This window comes from Pocillopora verrucosa, chromosome 9 (assembly GCF_036669915.1).
Source record: "Pocillopora verrucosa isolate sample1 chromosome 9, ASM3666991v2, whole genome shotgun sequence".
Lineage (NCBI taxonomy): Eukaryota > Metazoa > Cnidaria > Anthozoa > Scleractinia > Pocilloporidae > Pocillopora > Pocillopora verrucosa.
Genome location: NC_089320.1, coordinates 13,829,335 through 13,844,180, shown reverse-complemented (window position 1 = coordinate 13,844,180; position 14,846 = coordinate 13,829,335). Strand labels below are relative to the sequence as shown.

The following is a 14,846-nucleotide window of genomic DNA, read 5'->3' as shown; positions in this document are numbered from 1 at the left end:
ATTTTAAAACATCGGGAGCAGGGTGATGGATGTGAAAGCTACAAGGTGAAAAACTTTCCGTCACGTTTCCTTACGCGCATATAAAACTTTCGGAGGCACTTTTATTCAGTTGTTTCGGTGTCATGTGTGTGTGAACTTCGTCTTAATGCTGAAACTTGTTTACATTGAAAATATCTTCCCAGTTTTCGTAAAGCGAGCATTGCGTTGATATTTTGCGTAGAAATTTAAGGTCAAAAAGATAAACAAAAGTACCATTTAATACCGCATAAACACTTTCTGGTCATTTTTGTTTTAAAGTAATAACAATTTTTCTTTGCGAAAACTGGAGCGAAACGGGAAGCCACCTGGTACCTCTTCGGCTGCTCGGAGGTCAATAGTACTCGGCTAAGCCGAGAGGGCTAAGCAGTGCGTGCTAAAACACTTTTCACTTGCGTGGTCGAAAGTAGGTCATATTTTACTAAGCCCAGCAGAACTTGAAAAAACATAGTCATCCCGGGGGGAATTTTAATCACTTGGCGGAAACAGTTATGATGTGCCAACTTACTAAGAGTTTATTTGACATTTCACAAGGAAACTTCTTCAAGTTTATTGTTTTCAGTGATAAGGAATCAAATTTCCTATCACATGTCTGAACTCTTAAAAGATAAGCAAAGTAAAACAAAGGGAAACAAATGTTGCGAAGTTACTCTAAGCGTGAGATATATCCTTAGTATTTTCTTACATTCAAAAAAGATTACATTTAACCTACGTGTAGCCGTCCCTCCCTCCCCCCAAGGAGAAACGGAAGGGGTTCTCCTTGAGAAGAAGGGTACAGCCACACGAACGCTTCATTGCATTCAACGATTTTACAAGAAAAAAATTCCTCTTAGAACAAGCTTGCCTAAAATTCAAGGAAATAAAGGTAACCAAGGAAAAAAAGAGTTAGATTTGCTTCTGATTTTTCTTCATTCTTCTCAAACTGTTATAGAATCATAACTTGTTTTGTGAATCAAACCGGATAAACTACTTTATTCAAAGTTTGTCATTGGTGTGGGGAAAGCAGTTGCAGTCACGCTGTAACTCTTTGGCTGAGCAATTCCCTCAGTGTCACTTTATTGTAATGTATATACTTCAACCCTCATACAGGTCCATATGACGGCTGTGACTGGATGAAACCGGACAAATCTAGCCTTTACTGGTGGACCAAACGAGACGGTTGTTTTGTAACCCTGATAACGTGTCTCTTGCTTCACAACCTGCCGATAAAAAGAGACTTAAAGGTCAAAATTGGTTCCTGAGAATAACTCCTTAAGGGAAAGATAAATACGTATAGACGAACCTTCATTCAGTGGACACTATTACGACCAGGGAAAGTGTCGTCACAATAAAGATGGCCCCTCAATGAATCAACAGATACAAAGGCTATGAATAAGGAACCCTCATTATTTATCACCTGGGGCGGAAAGGGTGGGAAGATTTCGTTTGTGTCATAATTAAACTTACATGATCCCCTAAAAACCTCTGTAGAAATATAGCAAACCCCCCCCCCAAGCAATTACTGGGATTGTCCCCTTTTAAGCAATTCATTGCTTTGCTTTCAAGTTAATAAATTGTTCTGTTTATGTTCCTTCATCTAAATGCTCAGCAAATTAGCAAGTCCGCATTGTAGCTTATACCCCATTCACACCAAAGCTTAAACATGATTGAAAGCTGTTTTGTTTAACACGGTGCATTTTTTTTCTTCTTAGAAGCTGCTTAAACCATTGTTTGTCAACTTCAAATGTAGTCTATTGAAAATACAAGTCAGCAATTACTTGAATCTTATGGAAAATTTAGTTTAACGGTTCTCTATTTATGATTTTCATTCAGTTAAATACGGTTGAACTAAACATGTTCAGCTGGTGTGAATGGGGTATTAGACATTTTGCGATGACTTAGCTTTTCAGACGTATCCGGACTAATAAAGCTTTGTTGATTACAGGAAAGTAGTGTTTAATAGTGAAAGAACGATAAAAAATTATCAGAAATAGACGCAAAACATCTGTCAACGAAAAAGTTTCTAAAAAAAACGAAAAAAAACCTAGAGATCTTGGTAGTGTGACGTTCAAAGACAAGTCACAGAGAGTACATAAAGCAAGAAGACAAAAAAACAACCTTTCTTAATCTCTACAGGTTACATTTCGATTATGCAACTTACCTTTTCAACGTTATCTTCCTTGTACACATTCCAAGTGACACCATCAAGTGAGAAATACAGCTTGTAAGTAGACACGATGTCTCGAGTAAACCGTCCAGCTTTTCCTAATGACTTCGTAGCACAGACAGACTGAACGCTTCCAAGATCAACTTGAAGATAATCTGTGCTGGTGTCTCTGTTCTTTGAGCACCAGCCTCCTCCTCCGATAGATTTATCCAGCCGGCCGTAGTACGGTAAATATTGGGGGCCCCTAACTGAGCTCGCTGTCATACGCGAGTCTGGTATCTTATTTCTGTCTGCCACACCAACAGGGGCACACACTGAGGAGAATTGTAGAACAAGCATAAGCTTACACTAGGAATGAGACAGTTTTTTGTGCTTGAGTTTCAAGTAAAAAGAATCCTACCCATAATTACAACATAATAGCACTGTCCACTCACCACCTTAAAAATTTTAAGAAACAGAAATCGAAGTTTTTCGAAAACAACGTCACTCCTCTTTGGATGTTTGGCGAGATATTAGGCGCACGTTTAAGAATGCACTCAAACCTCTCCTCAGCCGGTAATCATTATAGTGCGAACAGTCGATGTTCTGTGCATTTTCTCGAGTACATTGAAAACTTTTGTTGCGTTCTAATTTTTCGAAGTTACTGGACAGAGTGCTGGCCACATCGTTTGGCCTTAGTTTGCGCGTCCTTTAAAGCACCGTGACGTTAATACATAGCTCATTCATAAAACACTGACTGGTGGAAAAACGGAGATTTTTTCGAAGGATCTCTCGTTACCCTGATGAATTTTTTGGCTTAAATATTATTACCTTTAGTGACGGTAATTTCCACAGCAAACATGGCCTTGACTTTGTTCTCATTCCACATTCCAAGGCAAACATATCTCCCCGAGTCTTCTACTTTTGGGTTCCGAATCTCTAGATCATAACCACGATATTTGGCTCGTTCATAAGGAATCCGTCCGTTTATTTTCGTCCAAATATATGTTGGAAATGGAGCAAATATTGCTCCTTTCCAATCACAACCGACCAAGATGGTTTTATCTGTTCCAGTTCTGATGTACTTTGGCGTTGGGTTCCCATACTCTCCCATAGTATTCAAATTCATAAATAGTAACTGAGTAGCCTTCATCTCCTTTCCTAAGACATTTGCGGCTTCACAGGTGTACCAGCCTTTGTCGCTACTCTTAGCATTTATGATGGATAAGTCTCCATCTTTTGAAATAGCTCTGGATTGTGGTAGTACACCGTTCCTTTTAGACCAAGTAATTACAGCTGGAGGGACGCTGTTCACCTGGCATTTTGGGAAGGTAACGTTGCCTCCTATCGCTACAAATGACGGACCAGGTAGGAGAGTAACGGTGGGCCTTACTGCAAGGAAGCAGAAAAAAAAACGGTCACTCAAAGAGGCAGAAGAGAACAAAAATACACAATTAAAATGGATTTAGCAGTACACATCTACGAGTTACTTAGTGTCCATTGCTAATATTCAAATGGACGATAAATTTTGTGGGAGGAGGAAAGCCAGACGAGGATTGCCAACATGCCACGCGAGTATCGGAAATCGAACCCAGGCCATCGCAGTAAAGGGTGAAAGTACTCAGCGCTGTGTCAATCCTGCTTTCCACTGAGAAATAAAGTATCCCATTAACGTTTTCCTGAACGCATTTTTAGCATAACAGCCTATTTAAAGGTAGCGTTTGCTTGAGACTTCTGATCATCCTTATTTTGAGTTGAACCCTTTACTCCTTAACTTCTCCATGCCTTCTCTGTGCATTTCCTTAGGTACTGACAAGGAGAATTTGCTTAGCGATCAAAGCTTCTTTGGTTGGCAAACACTTCCTTCACTTTCGTGATCTTAATGAATGATTCAGCAGTATAAAAGTAAGGAGAAATTAGATGTTGGACTTAAGAGTCCAGCATAAGCTAAAATGAACAACTTACCGTGTACTACAAGAGTTGCTGTTTGTTCATCTTCCCCCAGTAGATTTTTGGCTCTACAAGTGTATTTGCCAGAGTCCTTTTGACCAGCATTCGCAATCTTCATCCGGCCATCTGACGTCACTGTAGTCCGTTGGCTAGGTAACACGCCATTGACTCTGGACCAAGATATTAGCGGAGGGGGATTTCCGGTGACAAAACAAACCAGAGAGGCAGTGTTTCCGTCTTTAACGGTGATCTCTGGAGGGCTAATTGTTACTTTTGGTGCAGAAAGCGATTCGCCTGGTTCTCCTTTCATGCCTTGGAACCCCGGGGGCCCACGTTCTCCCTTAACCCCTGGGAGGCCTGGTTCACCCATGTCCCCTTTAAATCCCTGAGGACCTGGGAATCCAGCAAAACCTTTGAATCCTCTCATTCCTCTTATTCCAGGTGGACCCACGATTCCTGGTTCGCCTGGTGGTCCCGGCGGTCCTTGCGAGCTTGCGCAAGAGTCGAGGCTGTTTTGTATCATTGCTTGCAAGCCAGTGGTGATTTGTTTCATAGCTTCTTCTAAGTAGGCTGAGAAGTTGAAAGGTGAACCATTCCCGAATATATCTGTATAATTGAAAGGTGAACCATTTTCGAACTGGTCGTCGTCCTTGTCGGGCAACGGAGAAAGGTCTGGTACATTCCGTTTGTTTCTGTTGAATATCTGTTCAATGCTTGGTTTCTCCTTCTCGGAAATTTCGGCTCCTTCGTCTGAGGAAAAAAATTATGCATAAAAGATTCAAATGATAAATAAAAGTGAAAGTTTGTCAATCCGCATAATCGACAGAGTTGTGAGTGTATATTTACAAATGTCATCTTTGTCGAGCGTGTCATTAGCATGAGCGTTTGTGTCATCTATGTGTTTTTTTTTCCCACCGAGTAAACATTTTGTAGCCTCCCTCAAGTCGGGGGTAATCAACCACACTTTCAAATATTATTTATCGTTTCCTACAACAAACGCTACAATTTCCCTTTCGGATGTTCCGTGGGTTTGTGTATTTTCCGTTTGGGTAAAAAAAAGCCACCTTTAAATTCAAACTAAAACTCTCTCATTGATCTTTCTAAAACATGTTAAACTATCTCGCATTCTTGGATTGCAAATAAGCCCAATCTCTGCTCTATGATGCCTAGATACCCTTTATTTCAAAAATTTAATCCGCTACGGAATGCAGTGTGTAAATATCATTATAATTCAATAAAGACATTTGGCCATGTACGAGCAATCCACAAGTCTTTCGGGAAAAAATTCCGCTGACTGAGAGGAACTACATTAAGTCCATTGCTTCTTGACTCTCGCTTTCTTGATTTTATGTACAGAACTACAAACATATTTCTATTCATGGATACCACAGACATACAGGCTGAATGCTATTTTTGCACACTTAACTAAGATTGCTAAGTTATTTTCAGACTTTTTTGAAAAAAAAACAAAATATGAATCCGGCTGCAATGGACGAATTTTGTGTGTGGTTCTACGCCTATAAAAAAGGGGCTCGAGATATTTCCATAGCGGAGCTTTACGTCTCGAATACAAGTAGCTGAGTTGTGCGATCCCAAGATGGGCAGTCTTCAGTGAAATTTTTGTTAAATATACACCAAGGATAAAACGGGCCATGATCATTCAGGATATTATTCGAGAGAGCGTTGATAAATTGATGTCATTAACAATGTCAGTTAAACAGGAAACAAATCAAGACTCAGGACTCCGAGAACTGGAAATTTCTGACGAAGGTTGAGCCAGACCCATAGTTTGAACAGACGGTTCGCCTACTTAGAGAGGTTACAAATACACTTACTAGACTTATATCCATTTCACGAAGACAACGGGAAAGAAATAAAAGAGATTTTTCAACATCACTGTACCTTTAATGTAAGTCTTCATTTCAAATTTCAGAAGAGCAATGGCTTCCTCAACAGCTTCCAACCTCTGGTCTTGATCATCAAACTTCAACTCGACCCTGACGAATCCCGCGGAGTAGAGAACTAAACAAACAACCGACAGCACTAAGCCTGGGCTGACTGTCAAGCCACGATTTCTCGAGGTCTTTTGCAGGTCGGAGTACTCCATCGTCTCAGAGAACCCGTCAGTTTAGAAGTACTGCTCTTGCACTGCGGCAATGAATATATTAGCAGTGGTGAAAATTAATACTACCGCGATGATTCTATTTCTTTATATCCGGTTCACCCTCTCGCGTCCGAGCATTGGAATGAATCGTGAGCTGATGATCCTATTACTAATTGATCTGTTATAAATTGACGCATTTGACCTGTACTGACGTGCGCGCTTCTCTTCGACGTAGACTGCTTGTTTTAGGGATTGTTTTTCTGATGAAATATATTTTTTCACTCTCCCTGAATTTGTAATAAGTCGGACGGCCATGCGATTGTGTTTATTCAGAAGAGTGCTTTGCGCAAGTGATATCTGGAAGTTTTTACCCATAACTAATTCGATATTTCCCAAAACTGGGCCCTTGCAGGGAAAAACCCCTCGGCTTGTGGGAATGAATCACTTATAAGATTAGGTGAGGAGGGAACTCTCAAATCTCGTGAGGTGTTGTTTTTATTGTTCAAATTTCCAAAAATCAGTTTACCTTCTCGTTGGCTTCAGTTTTTGTTCCTTCTATTAACAACGTCCTAATTTTTTTCCTTCTACACTAACAGAGTAATTTCTCCACGTGTGAAAATCTTTTCCGATCTTTCGAGTCTTGACCTTCAAAATCGCTCAATAGATGAAATTTTCTCTTGCTAACTTCTACTCCTCTTACAATACTTATCTACTTCTCCACACGATAAAAATATATGCTACCCCTCTTCCCTTCTTAAGTGTTATTAAGAGCGGTATTCTGCAACTAGCGTCGCACAATTAGCGTATTTGCAACTAATATTTAGCTGAAGACCTGTGTCGTGCGGAAACACTAAAGCATTTTTGCTTGTCATAATGCGTGCTGATAATGAGCGGCTAAAGCGGAAAATTCTAACTTGTGCGATAAGTGATATTAAAATAAAATTTAAACTGAAAGAAAATATTTCCTGTGTGAACCTGCAAAACTACAAGTAGATCCAGGAAAATTGCAATGACGAACAGTTGTGCAACTCAGCCCACGCACACGGGATAACGCGCAACGCTAATCTAAAACTGTCATCTCTGTCAATATATTAATTACAAGATAGTCAGTGGGCACAGAATTTGATCGGCATGATTTTTTCTTTCCTTTATTTTCTCACGCAGATTACTTTTACCTGCAATATATATTTTTCCTCGTGCTTTCTTGACGAGTGACGAGGGTCCTTTTGATTTGATTTTCTATTCATCTTAAAAAGAATAAATCTTAGTGATATAAAAAAAGTACGTCAGCAAACATGATGAAATTTAACTTCACATCTCTTTTTCGCAGGGAGAAAGATCGAAAGCATCTGTTATAATGATGTCATACCTTTGCAGTGCGCTAAACGCAGGCAGAGACAAACGCATACTTGTTAATCGTCTGTCGTTTAAGTCGAAAAAAGTCAAAATACGAACCTCTTCAAAATCTTCACAGCCAAATTTGTGCACGCAAGAAGCAGAGATATCTTCTCTGTTTTGTTACGGCTTATTTGAATCCTGTGGTGTAGTTTCATATCAAAGGAACCGCTTACTAAACGATAAACGGCATGGCTGTGCGTAATGCATACCTTAATAGAGCCAAATTTCTTGAAAAAAGATTTCAAAACTTGCAGCTGGCTCTTTCAAGGATGCTCATCCTCGCAAATTGAAGGTTACAATTTGAAATTTCTAGTCAGTAAATAGTTATTCTAGTGCGTGAAGTAGACTTTTTGCTTTTGCACGAAATTTAAATTGATAAAGTGTATACTGACAGGTTTGCCCCGTTGAAAAATTAACAAGAAACAGTATTTCAGATGTATCAACCTACGTAATTTCACGGCCTTTTCTTCATGTCGTCCTAATAAACTAAAAAAAAAAACAAAGGCACGGGGAATTTTGTATCGTGTACGTGCTGAGCGGACATTTAGTACAAATGCGCGGAAAGTATTGATTGCATAACGCCTACCGTAATAAGTGTCACATAGCAATAAAATAGCTAAGCTTCTAGACAGGACAGGCAAGTTCTGTTGACGCAAAAATCGGATCTTGACTTTTTCCCCTTTTTTTAAGACAAACAAACGTAAGGGGCTAAATTGCATGTTCGCCTGTCTGGACTTTCTCTTTTTTAGTCACTGCAATAACGATTAGATAGGTTTGTTACTTTGTTTTCTAAACAAACTGACTAGGTCAAAGTGTCCTTTATTCAAAGCCTTCTCTCTTCCACGATAAAGAATCAGCTTAGCATTGTTCAAAAATTAAATATTGAAGGATCAGTGTACATGAAAATCGGGTAGATTTGCGGCAATTCTGTAACTACAATAGTTGCAGGTAAAATGAGCCTTATAGATAAATAAAGCCACCCTCTATAACGTAAATAAACATGGGAATTGACGTTAAATTTCAAAGAACAATCGGCCTACTATAACAGAAAAAACACGTCAATGCAGGTTGAACTAATCATCTTAAAACGGTTCAATAAGTAATTGGATCACCGCTAATCACTTCATTCCTATGCTCAGACGCGCGAGGGTAAACCGGATATATAGAAATAGCATTAAGTTAGCTATATAAATTTTCACTGCCGCTAATTTATTTATTCCCGCGATACACAACCGATGCTTCAGAACTGAAGTGCGCACGATGGATTGTTCCGAAGCGCAAAAGAACAGGTCGAAAAATCATGGCTTTTCAGTAAGTCCAGGCATCTTGTTTTCTGTTTTCTGTCTGCTTCTATACACCGCGGGGTACATCAGAATCGAGCTGAAGTTGAATAATCACGATGAGCAGTTGGAAGCTTTTGAAAAAGCAACTGCCTTGCTGAAGCACAGAATGGCAAAGGCCTCGATGAAAGGTACATTAGATAAATGTGGTATGGTAATCAGCTGATTAATAATTTCTGGCAACTTAAAGTTGGATCGCTAGAAAAAAAAATTGTGAAGAGAATAATATCTATTGCTCAAATCAGTCTCATGCATGATTTTTATGCGCGAAATCCCCCACCCGAATGTTTTGTTTGCTGTTTCTTTTTTGTCTGTTGTTGGTCATTTTGTTGTTTTCTCTTGGGTCACTTGATACAGATGGATTTATTTTTGAAGCAGTTTAAATGTAACAGCCTCCCCCACCCCACCCCTTTACCTCATTTCCCTCCTGTCATAAGAGTCTCTTACTTTGTTTAAACCAAAATCCATACAGATGTAATCAAAGTTGAAAGTAAAAGCCAAATTCTATTCTTGGTTCTCTAGATGCTTAAACATAAGGTAGAGCTTTCTATCAAAACGCATAGAAAGAAATTATAAAAGTATTGGAAAATAATATGCGAGGAACCATCTTGAAACAAGACTTTGACTGAGAATTATTAAACTACCTTGACTGTGTCAAATCTCAATGAATTTTTTCTTAAAACAACAACAATATTTCGTTAAGAAATACTGTGTGTTAATTTGTTATCATTAATTACCAAATTTAAGAGAAAATTTTTTGGGAAAAAAATTCTCAGAGAGATATGGCACACAAATTACAATATTATAGTCATAATAATTTACTTTGCTCCCCATGATTATTTATTCATTTATTCAAAATTGAGTGTGCAAAACTGCAAATGAAAATCATAATTTCAAGATTAAAACAATTTTTTTTTCCAGCGGGTTGAATATTATCTAAAAGATAAACACATCAGTAGAAAGAATATTCAATCATGATCAGCTGCTCATATCATGCGGCACAGTTTTTCAGACAAATAACTCTTCTTAATCATTTTCTGTGACCCTCTGAGCCCTAGGAGTGACAAGCTTCTCATTTCTTCCTACAATATAATCCCGGGGTAAAACAATAAGGTCACGTGAATAAAGGAAATAATTACCAAATAAAGAAGCTCTTGATTTTTGAACAAAGTCTCCTTGCAAGCTCGTTGGGAAATGTAAAGGGAACAGTACAAAGAACATGCATACTGAAGGGTGAAAAGGGTTAAACTCATTTGAATAGGCCATTTTACAGTTCTGTGCTTAGTTGCCAAGCCTTTGATTTGGAGTGAGGCTGAAGGTAACCTTGTTGTGATAGAGATCAGTATCTAGTTAGCATGATAACATGATAACAAAGTAATTTGCATTTGAAAAGCAGCAAGGTTTGCATCATAACAAGGTCACCCTTAGCCTCATTCCTGTTCAAAGGTTTGGCAACCAAGCACACAACTATAAAATGGACTATTGAAGAAGCGGATGTCTGTAGGTCGGCATGGATGGGAACCTATTGATCTGTCAACGATCGATCAAACTTGGTTAGGATTGTTCGAAAAACCATTTTTAAGCCTTGTCTTAAACATTGAAGGAAAAAATTAGAGAAAGAGTTTTACCTTCATAATTCTTTTTTCTAACAGCTGCATCCTTACCTGAATCAAATTAAAAAAAACTGTTTGATGTTATATCACGAAAATACCCATTTTAACGTTTTAAAAACAAAATATTGGAAAAGATGTACAGCTTGTTGGAGGAATTCGCATAGTAAAAACCTCTTGGATTCAAATGGTTATCTATCAATAAGCTATCAGAATAAGGGTCCTTTAACACAATATTTGAAATGATGCTATTTATCCATTTATTTCCTAATTACTAGGAAACTTAACCCTGAAATCAAGCAAGGAGGTAGTCAATGAAGCGATTCATCAGCGGTTCAAACGGGAAACCTCAGCTGACGGACCAGACGATTTTCCTAACCCTTCATTCAATTTTACAGACCTACCGTACAATTATACAGATCTGCCATTCAACTTAACGGAGATTTTTGGAAATAATTCGCCATTCAACTATACAGACATCTTCGGTAACAATTCTCCATTCAACTATACAGACATCTTCGGTGAAAACTCACCTTTCAATTATACAGATATATTCGGAAATGGTTTACCACCATTTAACTTCTCGGCTTATATGGAAGAAGCTATGAAAGAATTCACCATTGGCTTGCAGGCGATGCTTCAAAGAAGTTTCAACGCTTGCGCATGCTCACAAGGACCACCTGGACCACCTGGAGAACGAGGATTCATGGGTCCACCGGGAATTAGAGGAGAAATTGGATTCAAAGGAGATGCCGGGCCACCGGGTACCCCAGGGATGAAGGGGGATACCGGCCCACAGGGTACTCCAGGTTTTAAAGGAGATGCTGGACCACGGGGTAACACAGGTATGAAGGGCGAACCAGGCCAAACATGTTCAGCGCCGAAAGTAACTATCTCTCCAAGGAAGCTGACTGTTTTAAAAGGAACTACTGCCTCTTTTAGATGCTCTGCTAGTGGAAATCCATGGCCTCGAGTATCCTGGTCTAGGGCTGATGGATCGTTAGTTAACAAAAACGCCACGGTAACCTCAGATGGGCTCATAACGATTCCCTCCGTCCGGCTGATGGATGCTGGGAGGTACACTTGCACGGCGGAGAACATTGTGAGGAAGATTGAAGAAACAGTTGATCTGGTTGTACAAAGTAGGTTGCAATGATATATTACTACCATTCGAAAAAATCACTAATTATTAGATTCTAACTTCGCAAAACTTTCCTATGTTAATTTCAGAAAAAAAAGCTTAATAGCTTTTGTTTTACATTCTTGCATATTACTAGTTAATACTCTGCTACCCCACCCCCCCCCCCTTCCACCCCATGAAGCTTACTCGAGATATTTGACTTTTGAGTTATAAATACTGTTTTTTGAAAGCTTAAAGGTTTCTTCATCATTAAAAGTTTCCTTGTCATCAGCTTTAGTTGCACTTTTGCTTAATAATGTCCACTTATAAGTATATCGAACACATATAGAAAGAGACAAAGGTCGTTGATAGATCGGTTCACCATGTCCTTCACGATAATTGAAGATTCATACATTTTTAGTTACGAATAAACATTGTCAGGGACGAGAAAACAATGGTTAATGGCTAACAATTCTGCAGTTTCTTATACATGTGTTTTCACTGAGTCTTTTGCTTCTAAACTCTGATGCAGTATATGAAATTCATATTGTAGAAAGACCTTACAGTTGATCCCTTCTGTGAGTGAAAGGTTTAAACACTGGATGGAAAGTCACTTATCAGTACGTTTTGTTTTTTTTGATACGTTCTCCTGCACTAAGACAGAACATTAACTAGGATATTGGAATCTAAACAGTGTTCCTTGTTATTTCTCGCCAGGCTCACCAGAGGTTTCTCTTTCATTTGGGCCATCTTTCGTTCTCGAGGGCAAAGCTATCACTCTTCCAACATGTTACGCAAATAATAGCGTTCCTCCAGCGATATTCACCTGGTTTAAAGTTGATGACAATCTGAACCAAGATAGAGCCGTTCCTAGAAACGGGCAACTGTCAATAACGAATGCTAGAATGGAGGATTCTGGTTTGTACCAGTGTATGGCTTCCAATAGCATTGGATATCATTCGGCGTACACTAAGCTGACTGTTGTGACGATGCCAAAGTTTACGGTTCGCCCACCTGCCAAACTTGAAGCGACTTCAAACAAAACTATCACCGTCCGTTGCCAGGCGACCGGTCAACCCAAACCTTTTATCACGTGGGCGAAGAAGGGTGGAGAATTGCCCAAAGGAAGATCAAATGTCAGCGAAGATGGAACACTTCAAATCTGGAGCCCTGAAAGTGACGACTCGGGGAGATATACTTGTACTGCATCTCTGGAACAGATTTCCGTTAATGTGGCCTCTGTTATGGAACTAACTGTTAAGATCAAGAAAAGAGGTCAGTCACTAACCCAATCGTAAAACATGATTATCTCATGAACTAAACGTTTGGGTCAAACACAAGAATGTCGGGCTTTGTAATATTCTGATGACCCACCCCCCCCCCTCACTGGCAATCAATCTTCTACAATCCCCCCTTTATACTCTATATGCCACGATTGACTTCCCCCCCACCCCCCCATCCCCTTTCCATTCCCCCTGAAAATCATATGATCTCCCAGAATCCTTCGCCCACTTCAGGTAATAAATAATGATTGCTCTGGGTAGTGGTTATTTGTTGGTTTGTTACATTTCGTTTTTTTGCTTCTTTTTTCAGTAAGCACGTTCAAGTTTCTTAAACATATTCAAATAACCTAAGTTCTCATCCCTAAATAATTTTTTTCTCAGTGTGTGAGGCGATCGGTGTACAGAATAGATACAAAGTACCAGATAGCAGAATGACAGCAAGCTCTTCCTTCGCTGGACATTTCGATGCATCACGTGGAAGGCTCTGGAACCAAAGACAAGGAGGATCATGGGAACCCAAATATCCCGCAAATGTTGGGAAAGATTGGCTTCAAGTCGATATGGGTTCAATGCTGTCTGTCTGTGCAGTGGCCACTCAGGGTAATGGCTGGATTTATCCTGACTGGGTCACTGCATATAAAATCAAACTCTCGACGGATGGAAATATATGGAAATTCTATCAGGAAGACGGTGTGGATAAAGTAAGTGTATTCAAATTGCTTGGGCTGCAAAGTGGGATTTTCTAACCGTTGCTATGCAGTGTTTTTGCAATTTTCTTCAATGTGTAATTTAGTGAGCTTGTCTATATTTATAACTTAAATTAAAACTGAGATTGTTCTTTTCAGTTTTTCTTTTTGAGGAAGATTACATTTGAGTATAAATCATTTATCCTCTGATTTTCTTCTTTTTCTTTTCTTGTTTTTGTTTTTGTTTTATCTTGCCTTGCTTTTATTTGTTTCTCCGGAGTCGATTATTGATAAGGCGATAAGAGCAGCATATTGAAATGCAGTCTTTGTTTCCTTTGCTGTCCGAAAACACAACCCCTTAAAAATAAATCACATCGAAATAATGGGAGATCATACCTTCAAATTATTGTCCCTCTATATTTGTTTCTATTTACTTGACTTACGGTTGCACTTTCAGCTTTTTTTTTTTGTTTTTTATTCCTGTTTGTTTGTCTTTTGGGTGTATTTTGTTTAGAAATTTTCTCTTTTGATAAGGTTACATTCCTAAGCTGTGTTCTTCTCTTGTTTTAAACTCGCAGATATTCACTGGAAACACAAATGCAAATGATGTGGTAAAGAATTTCCTTTCGCCTTTTGGCGTTGCCAGATATGTTCGATTTTACCCCGTGAGATATAACACTTACCCGTCTTTAAGAGTTGAAATATATGTTTCAAAATACATATAACCTACAATCTTGAAACTTCCATATCATTTGAAACTGCCTTTAAATCACTCCCGATATTATAACAGGGTACGTACCAACTAGCTTTATATGAATATATTTTCAGTTTTGAATGAGGCTGTAGTTGTCTTAGAGAAGTTCCTGTTATTTGGACTTAAATTTTTATCATCGAAAAATTTTTGTGTCAAATCTGTGATATATTGAGTGAAAAGCGGGTTTTCTGCATCTGGTCTAACGAAATGCTACACTAAGAAGCCTCTGATAACACTGACGTACAATCAGCGCGACAAGTTTTTTGTTGTTTAATTACTCTGAACCTTTTCCGTGAAGACTGATTGATAGGTTAATACGATAAGTTATCTTTGCTTTGTGAAAATGAAATAAATGGATTCAAGAACTTGACTTTACTGGGTTTTTTTAAATTTTTTTTTTATTTTTTCGATTATGAGATTGTGCTCTCGGGCAGAACTAA

At 38.8% G+C, this 14,846-nt stretch overlaps 2 protein-coding genes across 3 annotated transcripts; one reads left to right on the top strand and one right to left on the bottom strand.

Moving 5' to 3' along the window:
• Window positions 1-283: 283 nt before the first annotated feature.
• On the bottom strand, window positions 284-6,256 carry LOC131775319 (uncharacterized). The gene is made up of 5 exons (XM_059091417.2): window positions 6,014-6,256; window positions 4,127-4,861; window positions 2,993-3,553; window positions 2,177-2,496; window positions 284-1,235 (listed from the first exon to the last, which is right to left on the bottom strand). Exons 1-5 carry the CDS (start codon window positions 6,216-6,218, stop codon window positions 1,092-1,094), a joined length of 1,965 nt encoding a protein of 654 aa, XP_058947400.2. The 5' UTR covers window positions 6,219-6,256; the 3' UTR covers window positions 284-1,091.
• A 2,589-nt stretch (window positions 6,257-8,845) lies between these two features.
• Window positions 8,846-14,776, top strand: LOC131775316 (uncharacterized). Of its 2 annotated transcripts, none has more exons than XM_059091414.2 (5): window positions 8,846-9,084; window positions 10,842-11,705; window positions 12,401-12,958; window positions 13,348-13,667; window positions 14,231-14,776. In XM_059091414.2, exons 1-5 carry the CDS (start codon window positions 8,874-8,876, stop codon window positions 14,375-14,377), a joined length of 2,100 nt encoding a protein of 699 aa, XP_058947397.1. In that variant the 5' UTR covers window positions 8,846-8,873; the 3' UTR covers window positions 14,378-14,776. The 2 variants fall into 2 exon arrangements, with proteins under 2 accessions (XP_058947397.1, XP_058947398.2); XM_059091415.2 differs by lacking the exon at window positions 8,846-9,084 and adding an exon at window positions 10,338-10,506.
• Window positions 14,777-14,846: the final 70 nt, after the last annotated feature.